Source organism: Protopterus annectens, chromosome 2.part1 (assembly GCF_019279795.1).
Source record: "Protopterus annectens isolate FY-2018-M chromosome 2.part1, PAN1.0, whole genome shotgun sequence".
NCBI lineage: Eukaryota > Metazoa > Chordata > Ceratodontiformes > Protopteridae > Protopterus > Protopterus annectens.
Window position 1 is genome coordinate 623,780,615 of NC_056729.1, and position 18,540 is coordinate 623,799,154.

Genomic DNA, 18,540 nt, shown 5'->3' on the forward strand with positions numbered 1-18,540 from the left:
TTCATCAGGTGGACAGGAGAAATCACCGGAAGCTGATCCTTGGACATGCCTGGTTCGGTGCTTTTTTCAACCCATCATGTAAACCTTCATGGCTTCACCCAACTAGTCCAGTCGCCAACCAGGATAAATAAAAACTCCAGCAAGCACACTACCCTGGATTGGATAATAGTCAGTAAGAGCCCCCAGTCATATATAACAGGCTGCTTATCAGATAGCCTCAGTGATCACTCCTCAACATTCCTACTCAAAAAATACCTATACCAAGCTAAACCTGTCATCTACCAACAAATACGTAAAAAACTAAACTTTAACCCACTCACATTCATCTCATCCCTCAAAGAATGTAACTGGCATCCTCTAAAGTACCTCAGTCTTGATGACGCAGTTGAATCTTTTAATACTACCTTCCTGAGCATCCTTAATTACCATGCCCCCATAAGACTTTCCAGAACCAAAGCACAACCCTCCCCATGGCTACAGAAAACCACTAAGTCAGAAATGAAAAACAGGGATAAAGCCTGGGAGCACTGGTGCAAAAGCAAAACCCCCTCAACTAGACAGAAATTCCTAGAACTACACAATAGAGTCAAAAAGCTAATAAAACAGGACAAATTCCAGTACTACCAGTATGCCCTAGACTCCTCCCAACACAGTCCCAAACAATTCTGGTCCTCCATAAACTCCATCCTCCACCCAGGTAAAGTCAGTACCCCTCCTCGTAACATCCCTCACTCCTCAGAAAATATTGCTACCTCATTCAATACACACTTCACACAAACCATATTATCACTAGCTAAACAACACAACCCCCTTCCATCCAACTCACACCTTCAACTAGTAATCTCCCCAATGCCTTCTCTTTTTCTCCTGTACCTACCTCCAACATAAAAAAAAACTCTTAACTAAACTTAAGCCCACCAAATTATCAGCAGACAACCTCCCAAGTGAATACCTACAAATTGCAGCTGATGCTCTGGCCTACCCAATATCCATCTTGATTAACCGATCTCTGTTAGAAAGTTACATTCCCCCACTGTGGAAAGTATCACATATAATTCCCCTCCACAAAGGCGGACCCTCCGCAGAACCAACCAATTACCGCCCCATAGCTATTCTCTCTCCACTCTCCAAAATACTAGAGAGATGCTTACACTCTCAGGTCTCAGACTACCTCCTTACTAACAACCTCCTTTCCAGTACTCAACATGGTTTCCGACCAAACCATAGCACATCCACTGCCTTACTCTCCATTACTAACACTATCCTTCAGCATAAAAACAATAGCTATCTCTCCTCTGCTACTTTCCTAGACCTACCTAAAGCATTTGACATGGTCTCACACAAACAACTTATCTCTGTCCTCAATAACCTATCCTTCTCTCAATCAGTCACCAACTGTTTTCAGAGTTATGTGTCTGACCGCCAACAATCTGTTGTATGGCAGAATGACATATCTCCCCAACTACCTGTCGCTATAGGGGTTCCCCAAGGATCTATCCTTGGACCCCTACTCTTCTCTGTTTTCACCAATAATCTAGCCTCTGCCACCAAACATGGCACACTCATACAATACGCAGATGACTCAACCATCATCTGCTCAGCCCAGTCCTTACCCAAACTGCAAAAAGTCACACAGGAAGCCTTTTCCTCTGTTGAAACTTGGTTATCCGATGCCCATTTAATACTCAACCCAAACTAAACTAAACTACTCATCTTCCAACCCACCAAACATACTCAAAACAACTCTCACTTTAACATCACAGCAAAAGACAACACCACTATATACCCAACTGAACACACCAAATTGCTAGGAGTGGAAATAGACAATAAACTAAAATTTGACATTCACATATCCATGACCATAAAAAAAGTCCACAAAAAACTAGGAGCGTTATACAGAAATAAGCAACCTCTCACCAAAGCAGCAAAGATTTCAATAGCAAATTCCCTCCTTATCTCCACCCTACTTTATGTCTCTCCAATATATACCAACCTAAGGCAATGCGATCTAAACAAGCTAGAGACCTGCTACAACAAAATCACCAAATTCACCACAGAGTCATCCTACCATAGTCACCACTGTCTCTCACTTGTTGAACTGGGCTGGCTTGAGCTCCCACACCTCCTTCAATGGTATCAACTTTCACTCGCCCACAAACTACTAAACCATCCACTAAATGTCCCATCCCTCCAGAATCTACTCCAACCCTATCGCACCACCAGACCACTAAGATCCAGCAACAAATTTCACTTGCAGAACACTTAAGCCAATAACTCTGCTGGTGAAGCACTATTCTCTTGCACCATAGCCAAATTATGGAACTCCCTCCCACCCACAATTACCTCCGTACCATCATGCACCCACTTCAAAACTTTACTAAAAGCGCACCTAAAAACATGCTGGCTATGCCCTTGCAGCTCCCACTCTAAAATCACCCACCCCATCCAACCACTACCTTTCTTTCCACTCCACTAACCTTGATTATAGCAAGTTCAGATGCTCATAAGCCTAGTACTTATTATACAGCAGGAACTTCTTATTGTAACATTTGTTAATGTCTGTTATGTACTTCACAGATAAAGATTCTAGTTGTCTACTGATGTACTATGTTCTTCATCTGTAAATATGTTGTAAGTAATTGCTATGTTATATTGTTAATTGCTATGTAATCCAATGTAACTACAGTCTGTTTATTTTAACTGTGGAGCTTTTCTCCCCAGGCCTCTGCTGAAAATGGACCTACATCCAGTCGGACACTCCCGGTCAACAAATGTAAATAAATAAATAAATAAATAAATAAAGTCCTACACATGTACAGTGATATTTATAACAATAGCAGTGATTGTACCACCTGTTGTACTATGGCAGTGTATCTATGCATGAGATACTCAAACCTGCTTAGATTCCTGATCTCTCAGGCTTACTCAACTTTCACAGTTCTGCTCGCCAACTAAGATCCACAAACAAAGCCCTTCTTGAAGTAGTTAAGTGTAGACACAATGCTGGTTAATCCCTCTACTCCTACACAGTTGGTAAAATCTGGAATTCTCTTCCACCAGATATCAGATTGCAAAACACCAGTCCCATCTTTAAAACCCAATTAAAAGTCCACCTCAATCTCATTTAGCAATTTACCTGTACTGACCATGGCTAGCCCTACTACCACCATTCAGATAAATCATCCTGTAGCACTACTCAAACGTCAAATACATAGAAAAAAAACTATCATAACAAATTGTATTTTTAAATGTATGCATATAACTGTATATATTACTGCACTTCCTTACTCAAATACATTATATTTTCTGTTTTACTACTGCACACTCTATTGTACACTTCTGTAAATTCTCATCGTACTATGCTATGATATACTATTCATAGGTTCATAGGTTCATAGGTTCATACTAGGCTATCTGCCCAAGGGCATTTATAAGCCTAGCCCATAGTTATGTTCACCACCACCCCCTTTTTTTGAAAAAAAAAAAATGCTTCATTTTTTTTCTGTGCCTCTGTCAAGCAGTGACACTGAAGTAATCCCTGGGGTATATCTTGTTATATACTGTTTGCTCTATTAATTTGTACTCATCTCTGACGTTTGTATTTTTATCATATATGTGGAGCTTTTGTATTTTTTATGATTGTCATGTATGTGGAGCTTTTCTCCCTGGGTCACTGCTGAAAACGGGCACCTGATTGCCCAGTTAGACCAACCCGGTAATCAAATATAAAATAAATAATAAATAAATTGTGTACCTATGGCATTTGCTGTTTAATTTTGCATATTAGTGTGTAGTTTGCATCATTTGTACATAGACGTGATTATAGCCATCCCCAATGCACTATGCCTATGTGTCAGACATTGGCCATTTGCTTCAGTGTATCCTGTGAGAACTTGCAGTGCATCCTGTATTGTGAGCACATGCATGTGCACTGTGCATCTTCACTAGAGTTGTCCTGCTTTATTCTGTACCTGCTTTCTCTTACTGGCATTTCCTTAATGATTTGGACTTCTATTGGCTTTGGACTACATGTTTCACATATACATGGCATATGTTTTGTGTGTATGCTTACCTTCCTGTAATGTATCAACATTGTAATGTAGGTGTACTGGTACAATATGACCTTGTGCCACCATGTTGGGTGTCATACACACGCAAGGCATGTGCACGCAAGGTGGTGAAAAGTGAGTTGATTTCATAATTGTTTATGTTGTACTTGTGTGCAGAGCATTACCCAGAGATTTATATGCTTCCTATGTATGCACAAGCTTGCATTCTTTAACTACCATTAGTTATATATGTATCATCATTTACTTCATATTCTATGTCATTGGTGTGGGTATGTGTGGTGAACCTTTTTTCTGTTTGGATTATGTCATGCCATTGCATGTCACACATATGTTATATACCTGATAGCTCACCTGTTTTGCCTCTGGCATGGCATATGGGTTTGATGCATGGATCCCATTAATGTATACTTGTTTATTACACAGTCACATTAATGTCTTGCTATAGTACTGCTGTTTGGCACTGTGCTTGGTTATTTGCCTCCCCCATGCAGTGTTGAAAGTTATAGGCTGCTCCTGCATTTCCTTGCCTGCATTTGCTCATCCTTGTTGTTGCTTGGCTTGCACTTCCACTGTTGACAGCCTATTGGATGACTGTATTCTCCCTTATATACTGCAATGATGGCATTTCCTATTTAATGTTCTCCTACTAGTTTGTATGTTTGCTGTCTGCGTACCTTACCTCTCCTTTACGTGCATTTACAACCTTTGCCTGTCATGTCTTTTGTTATATGTTTGATATTTGTTATATGTTTATACCTGTTCTTTTGCCCTCGTCCACTTTCTGTCTTTTTCATTCCTTCTTTTGTTGTTGTTGTGTCTTTCGGCTTTTCCTGGTTAGGGGTCGCCACAGCGCAACTCCGTTCTGCTAATGATTGACAGTAGATTTTTTTTACGTGCCGAGTTGCTGGCCCTGACGCACAACCTTCAATGAAGGTATGCCCATTCACACATGTCTCCACACAGAAGATGCTCTAGCTAAGAATCAAACGGGACAACGTCTTACTGTGAGGCGATAACATTACTGCAGCACCACCACCGCAGTTTCCTTTTCCATTCCTTCTATTCTCCAAAATTCACCAAAAAAACAAACAAACAAAAAATAGGGCCAATTTCCAGAAAAAAAAAATAGTCATGCCCTTCTCCCTGTCCCTCTGATCTTCCTTTTCCATCATACCTCTTGAGTGTTCCTCCTCTTAACCCTCACCCAACGCGTCTGGTTTTCTATCACTCTATTTCGTTGGGTATGCGCTTTACTTGTGTTTCTCACACATGCTCTGTACCCATTGTTAGCTACTGTTAGCAATGCCAAAGTGGCTGTGATTGCCCTTTGCCTTGCTTAATTAAGCTTTTCATTAGAAATGTTGTAGATTATGTCAGATTCAAATTGTGATGTCTGTATTTATATACATCCATCTACATATTACGATGATATCCATAATTGTTTGCAGATATCTGTCACTTTTCAGACATAACAAATGATGCTCATTTGTCTTCCTTTAGTACTTTCTATCTATTACTAAAAGTCCCATTGAGCTTGTTTACATTCTGTAGATGTACATTGGCAATGCACATGCAAATCTTACTTTATGAATGAGTTTTCCTGGACTACAGCTTTGACATGACTGATTGTGGTTGCGCTGGTGTAGCTGGTTATGTCTGCTTTGTGCTGAGGCATTCTTTGTAGACTATGTCAGACTTGTATATTACTTAGGGGTCTACTTCAGTCGATCAAATTTTCACAAGTTCGAACCACATACGGCCAAGACCATATGTTCGAACTTGTAAAAGTTTGAAAACTGAAGTAAAACCACAAAAAACAAAAAAACAAAAAATTAAACATCTATAGCAGGGGGGCTATGCCCCCTGCACCCCCCGCTCCCCTTACTTAAATATACCAACTCTGAGATCACACTACATTGCGGAAATGGGAGCTCTTCCCTTCCTGCTCTGTACAGAGATCTCCATTCAGTCAGATCGGACTTTTATAAGTTTGAACATATGATCTCGGCCATATGTGGTTCGAACTTATAAACGTTTGATCGACTGAAGGGGACCCATTACTTAGTTAGCCACAATTCTTGAGTGGAACTTGGTGTAATCCACCAGATTCTGAGAACTTTATGAAATCTGACCCATTATCTTACCTGCTTTCATTACCATAGCAATCTATTCTGTACTTGTATGTTGCCATTGATAAACATTGTGCACTATACAATTTTAGGTTAGATTTTATTATGTGAGATATGATCACCAAAGTTATATTTGATACAGAAATCTGTGTGCCTTATACGTATTTCACAAATAATTTGACTGGAAGCATGCAGAGCTGCAACATACTGGAAGTTTTATTGAGGAGCTTACATTTTTAGTTTTCTTTCTTGAAATATTTAGCTCTTGTTAACAATAATTTGATTTCCCACTCACCACTTATGTTCGCAATTTCGACCTCAGAGCATGGAACACATCTGAAACAACACAGTGCCTGCCCTTCCTGAATGACCTTTCGATAACCAGGAGCACATAGTTCACTACATACAGACAGAGGCATCTGAGAAAAGAAAACAAGGTCAAAACCAAATCTAAATGTTTCTAGTAGCTGGATGTATGGATGAATTCTTATCTGTATTATATTATAAGTTCATAAGTTATATACAGCACTCAGGCCTATTGGCCAGCTAGGAACACTGATTCCAGTATCTCTAAATCATATACTTTGTACCACCTACCCATAAATCTGTTTCTTAAATTAATCTAGACTCCTGCATTCTTGAATATGTTTTGGAAATGTATTCCATAATATTACTAGTTTTTGTGTCAAAATGAATGTCATGGTGTGGTTCTTGTGTTACTCAATACAAAATTCATATCCTTATGCCTACATCCCTACATGTAATAGTAGGTGAATAGATTCCTATAGCCAACATAACCTGTAAATCTGAATTATGATAAATCTTATAGACAAAGTGAATAGTGAATAAATATAAATCCTTTCATCTTCCCATATAACCTTGATTATTATATAATGCAATTATTTTAGTAAACTTTCTTTGTACTCTTTCCAGCTGTTTTATCTGACCTGCAGTGTATATACAAAAGATATTGTACTCGAAGATAAATCTTATGTGTGTTTTAAACAAAGATGGAAGATGTATCATATTTCTAGTGCTAAGGTTTTTTAACACACAATTTATTTTATACATAGCTTTTTTTACATATTATATTGACATGAATTCCAAAAGAAAATGTTGATGGCATGATTATCCATAGGTCTTCATCTTGTTACTTCTTTACGTTTCTGTTCCTTCAAGTGCACCAGTGATTTGACAGATAATTTACCAAAATGCATAATGTTCCACTTATAAAAACTAAATTGATACCACTATTATTCACCTGTTCACCAATTTGTCTCATAAATATTCAGGTATTCAATATCCTTTTTTTCTTATGCTATAAATCCTACTTTGCTGTCATCTGCATATTTGTTCAACCAACATAGATTATAGGTTCATAGGTTCATAGGTTGGTGCTAGGCTATCGGCCCTAGGGCCTATACAAGCCTAGCCCTAACAATTCCCTGGCTATTTATTCCTACAGTATTTATTTCCCTGGACCCCTGTCTAGCAGGGTGATCCCCGGGGTGAATTTCCTATCTCCCATCCAGTCATCAAGGTTCCTTTTGAAGAAGATCAAAGAGGCATGCTGCTTAACATGTCTGGGCACTCTATTCCAGAGTCTGGGGAGTCTCTGGGTCAGGAACCTATCACTCCAGCATATTTTGTTCATTGTCATGATAAGGTTTAGATCTCTGGAGTGTGTGGCTCAGAGGGTTTGGGATATCTTTAAGTGGAGCATGTCCAACAGCTCTGGGTTTGACATGGCCTTGTATGTTAAGCAGAGATCTCCTCTGAGTAGACGATATGCGACAGAGTATAGGTGGAGTTTTTTTAGATGGTCAGCATAAGGCATCTGTTTTGGGCTTGTGATTCTTTTAGTGATTAGATTTTGGTATTATAGAAAAAACAATGTTAAAAACTATAGGACCAAAGACAGATTCCTGTGGAATTCCAAAATTAACAGACAGAATGTTAACACATTGAGATGTGTTGGTTAACCATGACATTATCCATCTAATCAGAAAATAATTAATGTTAGTTTTAATAAAATGTTGCTATATCACTGTGCAAAGAAGTGAACCAAAAGCTCTAGGAAGATCGAAATAATTCACTCAAAAAGAATGACCTAAATCAAGAGCTATAGTAATTTGTTCATAAAAAACACAGCATACTACTAAAAAGTACTCTCTACAGAGTACTTTTTAGAATGTCTGTGTAGCCATTGATAGCAGTGGGGGGTAGTTTCAGCTCATCACTAACATCCTGTCTTGCCTTATATAAGTGGTACATTTTGAGTTATCTCTGCTTAATATCAGAGCTTTGGCCGGCTAGCATCTACCTGAAATCAGCTGGACGTATAAGTGAATTTAAGTACACTTTTATCTGCTCTTTTGCATATAGTACTGTATTTAATGTATTTATTTGTTTTTCACTGAATATTAACTCAACTGAAGTTGTGGCTGTCTCTCTACAGTTAGTTCCCCATCCACCCTCCCTGTTCTTGTTTTGGTATTAATGTTGGTGGCTTTGAAATTGCCCGCCCCTCTTGTAGATTTGTATTTGGATACTCCTTCCGGGCCCATCTCATTTGCTCACTCAACTGAGTGCAGTGAGATAATATTCTGATTTCAGGCACTACTACTGTGTACAAAGAGAGCATTTGGGAAGGACATCTTATTCATCTGCTCTTACTGTAACTGTCTTAGTTGCTCTTTTGCGTGCTGTTATCTGTTCAGTCGCTCTTACTCTGCACTTATTAATACTATCCCAATACCGTCTCAATACTAATCAATCGAACCATAGTAGAAGATAAAATTCCCACCATCTGGAAAATATCCTATGTAATCCCACTTCACAAAGGAGGCAGCTCTACTGAATTCTCCAATTATTGGCCAATAGCTATACTCTCTCCACTTGCAAAGATTATGGAAAAATGTATTCATAGACAACTCATGCACCACCTAATCCAAAATCGCCTTATGGCAGACACTCAGCATGGCTTCCGTCCTCATCATAGCACTACTTCAGCCCTCCTAGCCTTTACTAACACCATAAACCATAATCACAACAATAATTATATATCCTCAGCCCTCTTTTTGGTTCTTTCCAAGGCATTCGATATGGTTGATCACTAACTTTTAATCCACACCCTGCAAACATTCTGTCTAGATACTGGAGACCTCCAATGGTTTCAATCTTACCTGAATGGTCGACAGCAGGCTGTCCTCTGGCAGAACAAACTCTCTAACCTTCTACCTAACACCCTCGGAGTACCACAAGGCTCTATACTAGGGCCCTTGCTGTTCTCCATCTTCATTAACGACCTTTATACTGTCATCCCAAAAGTCAGCTGTATCCAATATGCTGATGACTCTACTCTGATTTGCTCAGCCACATCTCCAGTAGAGTTATGGTCAGCTACCCAGACCACCTTTAATACAATAGAAAACTGGCTTTCTGAACATCATCTGATCCTAAATCCCAAAAACTAAAATGCTGTTATTTTCACCAACACGTAGGTCTACCGCTTTCACCTTTACCATAAAATCAAATGATGGCACAATAATCTCCCCTGACCCATCTACAAAACTATTAGGTGTCATCATAGACAATAATCTCAAATTTGACCTACATGTTAACCAAACTATCAAAACCATCAATAAAAAACTAGGGTCACTTTACAGAATAAAAGCCTTCCTAACCCCTCCAGCTAAAATTGCCATAGCTCGCTCTCACCTTCTTTCAATCCTTCTGTATGCATCTCCTCTACTCTCGAATTTGAACAAGACTGTCCTTAACAAACTCTCAATTTGCTACAACCACATTGCCAGGTTTGCCACTGGGCTGCCTTTTAGGACACATCATTGCATCAATCTAAATCAGCTTGGTTGGCTTGAACTACCTAGCCTAATCCAGTATAGCCAACTGATTATGGCCTATAAAATCCTCTATAATCCGGGCAATACTCCTGCACTTAAAAATATTATCACCTCCTATAACAATCCTAGACAGCTTTGATCCTCTAACAAACTACTAATTCAGACTAGCAAAATTAATAACACAGCCAGTGATTCTCTCTTTGCAAACTCTGTAAGTAGATCCTGGAACTCTCTTCCAGCTGATATTACCTTACTTTCCACCTTAGGTCAATTTAAAACTAGACTCAAACAACATTTGTCACTTAACTGGCTATGTCAATGTATCAAGCCTGGCTAACTCAAATGTGTAAAAATCTGTTAACCAGTTTACTGTGTAATTTAATTTAATCCTGACTTGTGCTCAGGACTAACTGTAACCTGTGGAACTTGTTTAACTTGCTTACTTATGTAATCTCTGTAAATAGTATGTTTGTAATATGTAATGCTGGTATTATGTAATGCTGTATCTGCTTACCCTTGGAGCTTTTCTCCCCGGGCCTCCGCTGAAAATGGACATGCATCCAGTCGGACTATCCCGGTCAACAAATGCAAAATAAATAAATAAAATAAATAAAATATTACTGCTTGTTAGTAGCCTTCTAATTTACTGCCTTCTGCACTTGTTTTTTTTAGTCATTTGTTAATTTAATTGCATTTATTTGAACTGTATTTGCCATACTGTTGCTACATGCTCGGGTGTGCTGGCCTGCACTACAATTTGAATTGTATTTACTGCTGTTTTAGCTGCTTTTCTGTAACAAAAAAAAAAAATTCTAAGCTTGTTTCCTGCCTTTCCTGTAACTAGTCAAGTCCAGATACAGACTTGCTGTATCCAGGACTGTTGGTAAGCTTCTGAGCCCCCCAAGCATTTCTGAGTTAGAGGGAAGCCTTCTAGCTTACCAGTGGGAGTGGTAAGCACTAGGTAGCCTATCTATCATGTGAAGAGTGGGTTTTGATCCTGAAATTGTAGTTCATTGGCTGTTTGGGCAGTTTTTCTCTCTTTCTACTTTCTGGTTAAAAGCCCGTTTTGCATTTGGTCCCCACCTTTCCTATAACTAGTGTAATCCAGGTACAGATTTGCTGTTTCCATGACTGTTGGTAAGCTTCTGAGCCCCCCAACCCTTCTGTGTTGGAGAGAAGCCTTCTAGTTATCAGTGGGAGCGGTAAGCACTAGGTAACCTATCTACGACAGGAAGAGTGGTTTCTGGCCCAGAAATTATAGTTTATTGGCCGTTTGGGAAGCTTTTCCATCTCTTTCAACCTTCTGATTTAAAAGCCTGTGTTTGCACTTGTTTCCTGCCTTTCCTGTTACTAGTCTAGTCCAGTTACAGATTTGCTGTATCCAGGACTCTTTGTAAGCTTCTGAGCCCCCCAAGTCTTTCTGTGTTGGAGAGAAGCCTTCTAGCTTATCAGTGGGAGTGGTAAGCATCAGGAAGCCTATCTACCATGAGTGGAGTGGTCCCTGGCCCAGCAATTGTAGCTATTGGCTTTTTGAGCAGTTTTTTTTTTCCATCTCTTTCAACTTTCTGGTTTGAAAGCTGCACTTGTGCCTGTTTCCCACCTTTCCTATAACTAGCCTAGTCCGGTTACAGAGTTGCTGTATCCAGGATTGTTAGTAAACTTCTGAGCCCCCAAGCCTTTCTGTGTTGGAGGAAAGCCTTCTAGCTTATCAGTGGGAGTGGTAAGCACTAGGTAGCCTATCCTCCATGGGAAGAGTGAGTTTTGGCCCAGAAATTGTGGTTTATTTAGCCGTCTGGGCAGTTTTCCATCTCTTTCAACTTGCTGGCTTAAAAGTCTATGTTTGTACTTGTTCCCCACCTTTCCTATAACTAGTCTAGTCCAGGTACAGATTTGTTGTATTCCAGGCCTCTTTGCAAGCTTCTGAGCCCCCCAAGCCTTTCTGTATTGGAGGGAAGCCTTCTAACTTATCAGTGGGAGTGGTAAGCATTAGGTAGCCTATCTACCACAAGAGGAGTGGTTCTTGGCCCAGAAATTGTAGCTATTGGCCGTTTGGGCAGTTTTTTTCCATCTCTTTCAATGTTCTGGTTTAAAAGCCACACTTGCACTTGTTTCCCACCTTTCCTATAACTAGCCTAGTCCAGATACAGAGTTCCTGTATCCAGGACTGTTGGTAAGCTTCTGAGCCCCGCACGCTTTTCTGTGTTGGAGGAAATCCTTCTAGCTTATCAGTGGGAGTGGTAAGCACTAGGTTGCCTGTCTACCATGAGAGGAGAGGTTCTTGGCCCAGAAATTGTAGTTTATTGACCATGTGTACAGTTTGTCTGTCTTTTTCAACTTTCTGGTTTAAAAGACCACATCTACGCTTGTTTCCCATCTTTCCTGTAACTAACCTACTGGGTAGCACAAGAAAGCCTTAAACTGATACAAGCCTTCTAGCTTAGGAGAGAGACTTTGGAGTGATTACATATCAGTTTTCTGTACTTTCTTGCTGTACTTTTTCCTCCTAAACGCAGATTTTCTAGTGTTTATTGTGATTTAAAAGCTTGTTTTTTTCACATATTGTACTTATTTGACTGCCTACACTTTTAAAAAGTTTTTTTTTTGTTTAAATAATTTAACTGTTGTAGGCTACACACTAAAGTGTGATAGCCTTTTCTAATTGTTTGTAGTCGTTTAAAGCTGTTTTAAGTGTATTTTTTACTGTTTTTGTTATCTTTTCAAAAAAGCAAAAAAAAAAACAAAAAAAAATCCCTTGTTTCCCACCTTTCTAAGTTAGTATAGTCCAGTTTTCAGGCTAGTGCTGAATTCAGGGCTATGATACTAGTTTCTGAGTTGCCGATACCTTACTTGGAAGTTTCTCTGTTCACCTGTCAGAGAGGGGAGCTTTGAGCAACCTATCTGTCCCTGCAGGAGTGGTTCCAGCCCAGAAGTTAGTAGTTTATTGGCCATTTTGGGCTACTTTCTCTCTCTTTCATTTCCCTACTAAAAAAAACACGTTTGCGCAGTTTTGCACACCGGGCAGTGCTGGTTAGCTACGGTTAAATTATTCCCGGGTCCACTAAGTCTCCTCTTCAGTTTTTCCCCTTGAAACTAGTCTAACTCTCAACCTAAGCACTCGAAAAGCATATTACAGCCCAGCACTTGCTCAGACCTAATAGCAAGCACTAATATACCCTGACACTGATTGCCCAGCAGGGCAAGGCTCTTTATTCACCCCTCACCAACCAAGCGACTAAGCAGCTCACCCTACTATTCAGGCATGACCAAAGGGCAACTTCAGGTGCACTCTCCAGTCCAACTGTTGAATCTGGGTATCCTGAGGCAATGTTACAACTGCCTCATGTACACAGACAACCCTCTACTCCTACCACAAAACACTAACATATGCAAGTGATGCAATTATACAGCCAAACTGGAAGCTAAGCTATCTCGACCCAAGACTGGAACAGACAGTCAAGAGGAGAAGGTTAACACTTGCACCACAACTCCAGCCACACACAGACCTACTAAAACAGCACTGGCAAAAAATACACATAAATACACAAAATCATACATGGAGGCTCTAAATAAAAACCTGCAAAAGCATCAGAGACCTCCAAAACAGACACCCAAACAACCTGCACTTCCCTTCACAAACCAGACAACACATAAAACACAAAATCAGTGTACCACACAATCACAGCCCTTAAGGCGAAATAACATACCTAACACACTAGTAATAGGTGACTCTATAGTCAGGTACACTGATGTCCCACTCACTAGGCTGGACAAGCAGAAGGTTACTGTTAGCTGCCTGTCGGGAGACAGAATCTGCCACATAACACAAGCACTCAGGTCACTCCAGAACAAGTACAAATATGACTCTGTCATTGTTCATGTTGGTGTGAATGACGTGAGATGTACCTCCCTGGATGACATGAAAAGAGACATGGAAGAGCTCTCTGATCATGTAGCCCAGGCTGGTATGACCCTGACCCTGAGTAGCATCCTGCCCTCACCTAGAATGATACCTCAGTATAAAGAAAAAAATGATCAATTTCAACAATTGGCTAAGCTTCTGGTGTCATTCAAAGGGGATCCAGTGTCTGTTAGCCTGGGACAACAAGCTCGACAAGCCGCATTGCTTTGCAAGGGATGGCTTGCACCTGTCACCCCTAGGCTTTCAAATACTGACCAAGGCTCTTGCTTCTCCCATAGTGCCTTTTTTAGGCAAGGCTCAAAAGTCAAACCCACCTCTGTAAACAGCACAATTAACAAAAAACTGAGGGTTATACTACTCAACGCCAGGAGTTTAAATCTCAAAATGCACACGCTCTAAGCACTCCTTAGTATGGAGAACGTCGACATCTGTGCATTAACTGAAACCTGGTTCAAGGCTCCAGAGTCCACCCCAGCACTACCGGGCTACAACTCATACCGCACGTTTCGGCCACCGAAGACGGACTGAAACACAAAAGGAGGGGGTGTATCCATAGTCATCAAGGATACCTACACCTCCAGGTTAGTGGCGCAGCATGATACCTCTGAGATCATCCATGTGCAACTAAGATTGGGCAAATCTGCAATGCAAATTGTGGCCTGCTACAGATCACCATCCATGAGCCAGGACCACCACTCCACCTTTCTGGAGACACTGGAAAACATGAAGGTCCTACCAAACACCCTGATATTGGGTGATTTCAATTACCATACCATTCACTGGGAAAACTACTTGAGTATAAATTTCCAGGCCCAGCGCTTCCTGGAATTCATCAACTCAAATGACCTGGATCAGCTGGTAAACTCCCCTACCAGAGGTGAAAACATATTGGACCTGGTCATCACCAACATGGGCAACAGGTGTTCCACACCAGAGGTCAGCCTGTCACTGGTTAGATCAGACCATAAACTAATCACTCTGGATGCCCATTCCCCACCACCACTGCCAACTAAGGAAACCACAGTAAAAAACTTTTCTAAAGCAAACTTCACCTTACTTAAGACAGAGGTGGTAAGTTTCACAGCCCCCACTCTAAAGGATAACACTGCCCAAGATGCAGAAACATTTACAAATGCACTCTATGAGCACCTACAAGGATGCATGGATCGTGCCATCCCTAGCAAAACCAAGACTCACTCCTCTAAGAGAAGGAAACCAGTTTGGTGGACCCCTGCAATAAACAGGCTATACAATAGAAGGAGGAAACTAGTTCAGAAAAAAAGCAAATCCCAAGAAGGAAAGACATCCCTGATCAGTATCAGTAAGAAAATGAGGTCCCTCATGAAATCATCCAAGGCTAACTTCGAAAGAAAAATAGCCAAGGATTCAAAAGATAACCACAAAGCCTTCTTTAGCTATGTTAAGAATCTAAGTGGCAACTTGCAGATATGCATTGAACTAGTGCAAAATAGCACAAAATATACTGAACTTACTGATATTGCCAACATCCTGGCAGATAGATTCAGTGCAAACTTCACCACCCCCCCTCACCACCAAAAGGGCCCACAACAATACCGGAAAAGTGTAGTGTCCCAAAAATCACAGACGCACAGGTGAAAACAGCCCTTTCAAAAGCCAAAAACACAGCGTCAATGGGACCAGATTGTATCCCAGGCTGTATCTTGCATGAATTACAGAACAAACTGACCCCCCACCTAAACACGCTGTTCAACCTCAACCTTTCCACAGGCTATGTGCCCATAGAATGGTGCACAGCAATGGTTATTCCTCTCCACAAAGGAGGGGCCACAACTGACTCTGGTAACTATCGCCCCATAAGCCTGACTAGCCTGCCCAGAAGTTAGTAGTTTATTGGCCATTTTGGGCTACTTTCTCTCTCTTTCATTTCCCTACTAAAAAAACACGTTTGAGCGGTTTTGCACACCGGGCAGTGCTGGTCAGCTACGGTTAAATTATTCCCGGGTCCACTAAGTCTCCTCTTCAGTTTTTCCCTTGAAACTAGTCTAACTCTCAACCTAAGCACTCGAAAAGTATATTAAAGCCCAGCACTTGCTCAGACCTAATAGCAAGCACTAATATACCCTGACACTGATTGCCCAGCAGGGCAAGGCTCTTTATTCACCCCTCACCAACCAAGCAACTAAGCAGCTCACCCTACTATTCAGGCATGACCAAAGGGCAACTTCAGGTGCACTCTCCAGTCCAACTGTTGAATCTGGGTATCCTGAGGCAATGTTACAACTGCCTCATGTACACAGACAACCCTCTACTCCTACCACAAAACACTAACATATGCAAGTGATGCAATTATACAGCCAAACTGGAAGCTAAGCTATCTCGACCCAAGACTGGAACAGACAGTCAAGAGGAGAAGGTTAACACTTGCACCACAACTCCAGCCACACACAGACCTACTAAAACAGCACTGGCAAAAAATACACATAAATAAACAAAATCATACATGGAGGCTCTAAATGAAAACCTGCAAAAGCATCAGAGACCTCCAAAACAGACACCCAAACAACCTGCACTTCCAGTCACAAACCAGACAACACATAAAACACAAAATTAGTGTACCACACTATCACAGCCCTTAAGGCGAAATAACATAGCTAACACACTAGTAATAGGTGACTCTATAGTCAGGTACACTGACGTCCCACTCACTAGGCTGGACAAGCAGAAGGTTACTGTTAGCTGCCTGTCGGGAGACAGAATCTGCCACATAACACAAGCACTCAGGTCACTCCAGAACAAGTACAAATATGACTCTGTCATTGTTCATGTTGGTGTGAATGACGTGAGATGTACCTCCCTGGATGACATGAAAAGAGACATGGAAGAGCTCTCTGATCATGTAGCCCAGGCTGGTATGACCCTGACCCTGAGTAGCATCCTGCCCTCACCAAGAATGATACCTCAGTATAAAGAAAAAAATGATCAATTTCAACAATTGGCTAAGCTTCTGGTGTCATTCAAAGGGGATCCAGTGTCTGTTAGCCTGGGACAACATGCTCGACAAGCCGCATTGCTTTGCAAGGGACAGCTTGCACCTGTCACCCCTAGGCTTTCGAATACTGACCAAGGCTCTTGCTTCTCCCATAGTGCCTTTTTTAGGCAAGGCTCAAAAGTCAAACCCACCTCTGTAAACAGCACAATTAGCAAAAAACTGAGGGTTATGCTACTCAATGCCAGGAGTTTAAATCTCAAAATGCACACGCACTCCTCAGTATGGAGAACATCGACATCTGTGCATTAACTGAAACCTGGTTCAAGGCTCCAGAGAGCACCCCAGCACTACCGGGCTACAACTCATACCGCACGTTTCAGCCACCGAAGACGGACTGAAACACAAAAGGAGGGGATGTATCCATAGTCATCAAGGATACCTACACCTCCAGGTTAGTGGCGCAGCATGATACCTCTGAGATCATCCATGTGCAACTAACATTGGGCAAATCTGCAATGCAAATTGTGGCCTGCTACAGATCACCATCCATGAGCCAGGACCACCACTCCACCTTTCTGGAGACACTGGAAAACATGAAGGTCCTACCAAACACCCTGATATTGGGTGATTTCAATTACCATACCATTCACTGGGAAAACTACTTGAGTATAAATTTCCAGGCCCAGCGCTTCCTGGAATTCATCAACTCAAATGACCTGGATCAGCTGGTAAACTCCCCTACCAGAGGTGAAAACATATTGGACCTGGTCATCACCAACATGGGCAACAGGTGTTCCACACCAGAGGTCAGCCTGTCACTGGTTAGATCAGACCATAAACTAATCACTCTGGATGTCCATTTCCCACCACCACTGCCAACTAAGGAAACCACAGTAAAAAACTTTTCTAAAGCAAACTTCACCTTACTTAAGACAGAGGTGGTAAGTTTCACAGCCCCCACTCTAAAGGATAACACTGCCCAAGATGCAGAAACATTTACAAATGCACTCTATGAGCACCTACAAGGATGCATGGATCGTGCCATCCCTAGCAAAACCAAGACTCACTCCTCTAAGAGAAGGAAACCAGTTTGGTGGACCCCTGCAATAAACAGGCTATACAATAGAAGGAGGAAACTAGTTCAGAAAAAAAGCAAATCCCAAGAAGGAAAGACATCCCTGATCAGTATCAGTAAGAAAATGAGGTCCCTCATGAAATCATCCAAGGCTAACTTCGAAAGAAAAATAGCCAAGGATTCAAAAGATAACCACAAAGCCTTCTTTAGCTATGTTAAGAATCTAAGTGGCAACTTGCAGATATGCATTGAACTAGTGCAAAATAGCACAAAATATACTGAACCTACTGATATTGCCAACATCCTGGCAGATAGATTCAGTGCAAACTTTACCCCGCCCCTCACCACCAAAAGGGCCCACAATAATACCAGAAAAGTGTAGTGTCCCAAAAATCACAGACGCACAGGTGAAAACAGCCCTTTCAAAAGCCAAAAACACAGCGTCAATGGAACCAGATGGTGTCCCAGGCTGTACCTTGCATGAATTACAGAACAAACTGACCCCCCACCTAA

General features: G+C 41.2%; 1 protein-coding gene across 1 annotated transcript in view; it reads right to left on the reverse strand.

Annotated features, from left to right (window-relative positions):
* Nucleotides 1–18,540, reverse strand: part of LOC122794889 (extracellular calcium-sensing receptor-like) — a 192,839-nt gene that overhangs the window by 44,604 nt on the left and 129,695 nt on the right. The window contains exon 4 of the mRNA XM_044063487.1: nucleotides 6,495–6,618. Coding sequence (XP_043919422.1) covers nucleotides 6,495–6,618 — 124 coding nt within the window. The remainder of the gene's footprint in view (nucleotides 1–6,494; nucleotides 6,619–18,540) is intronic.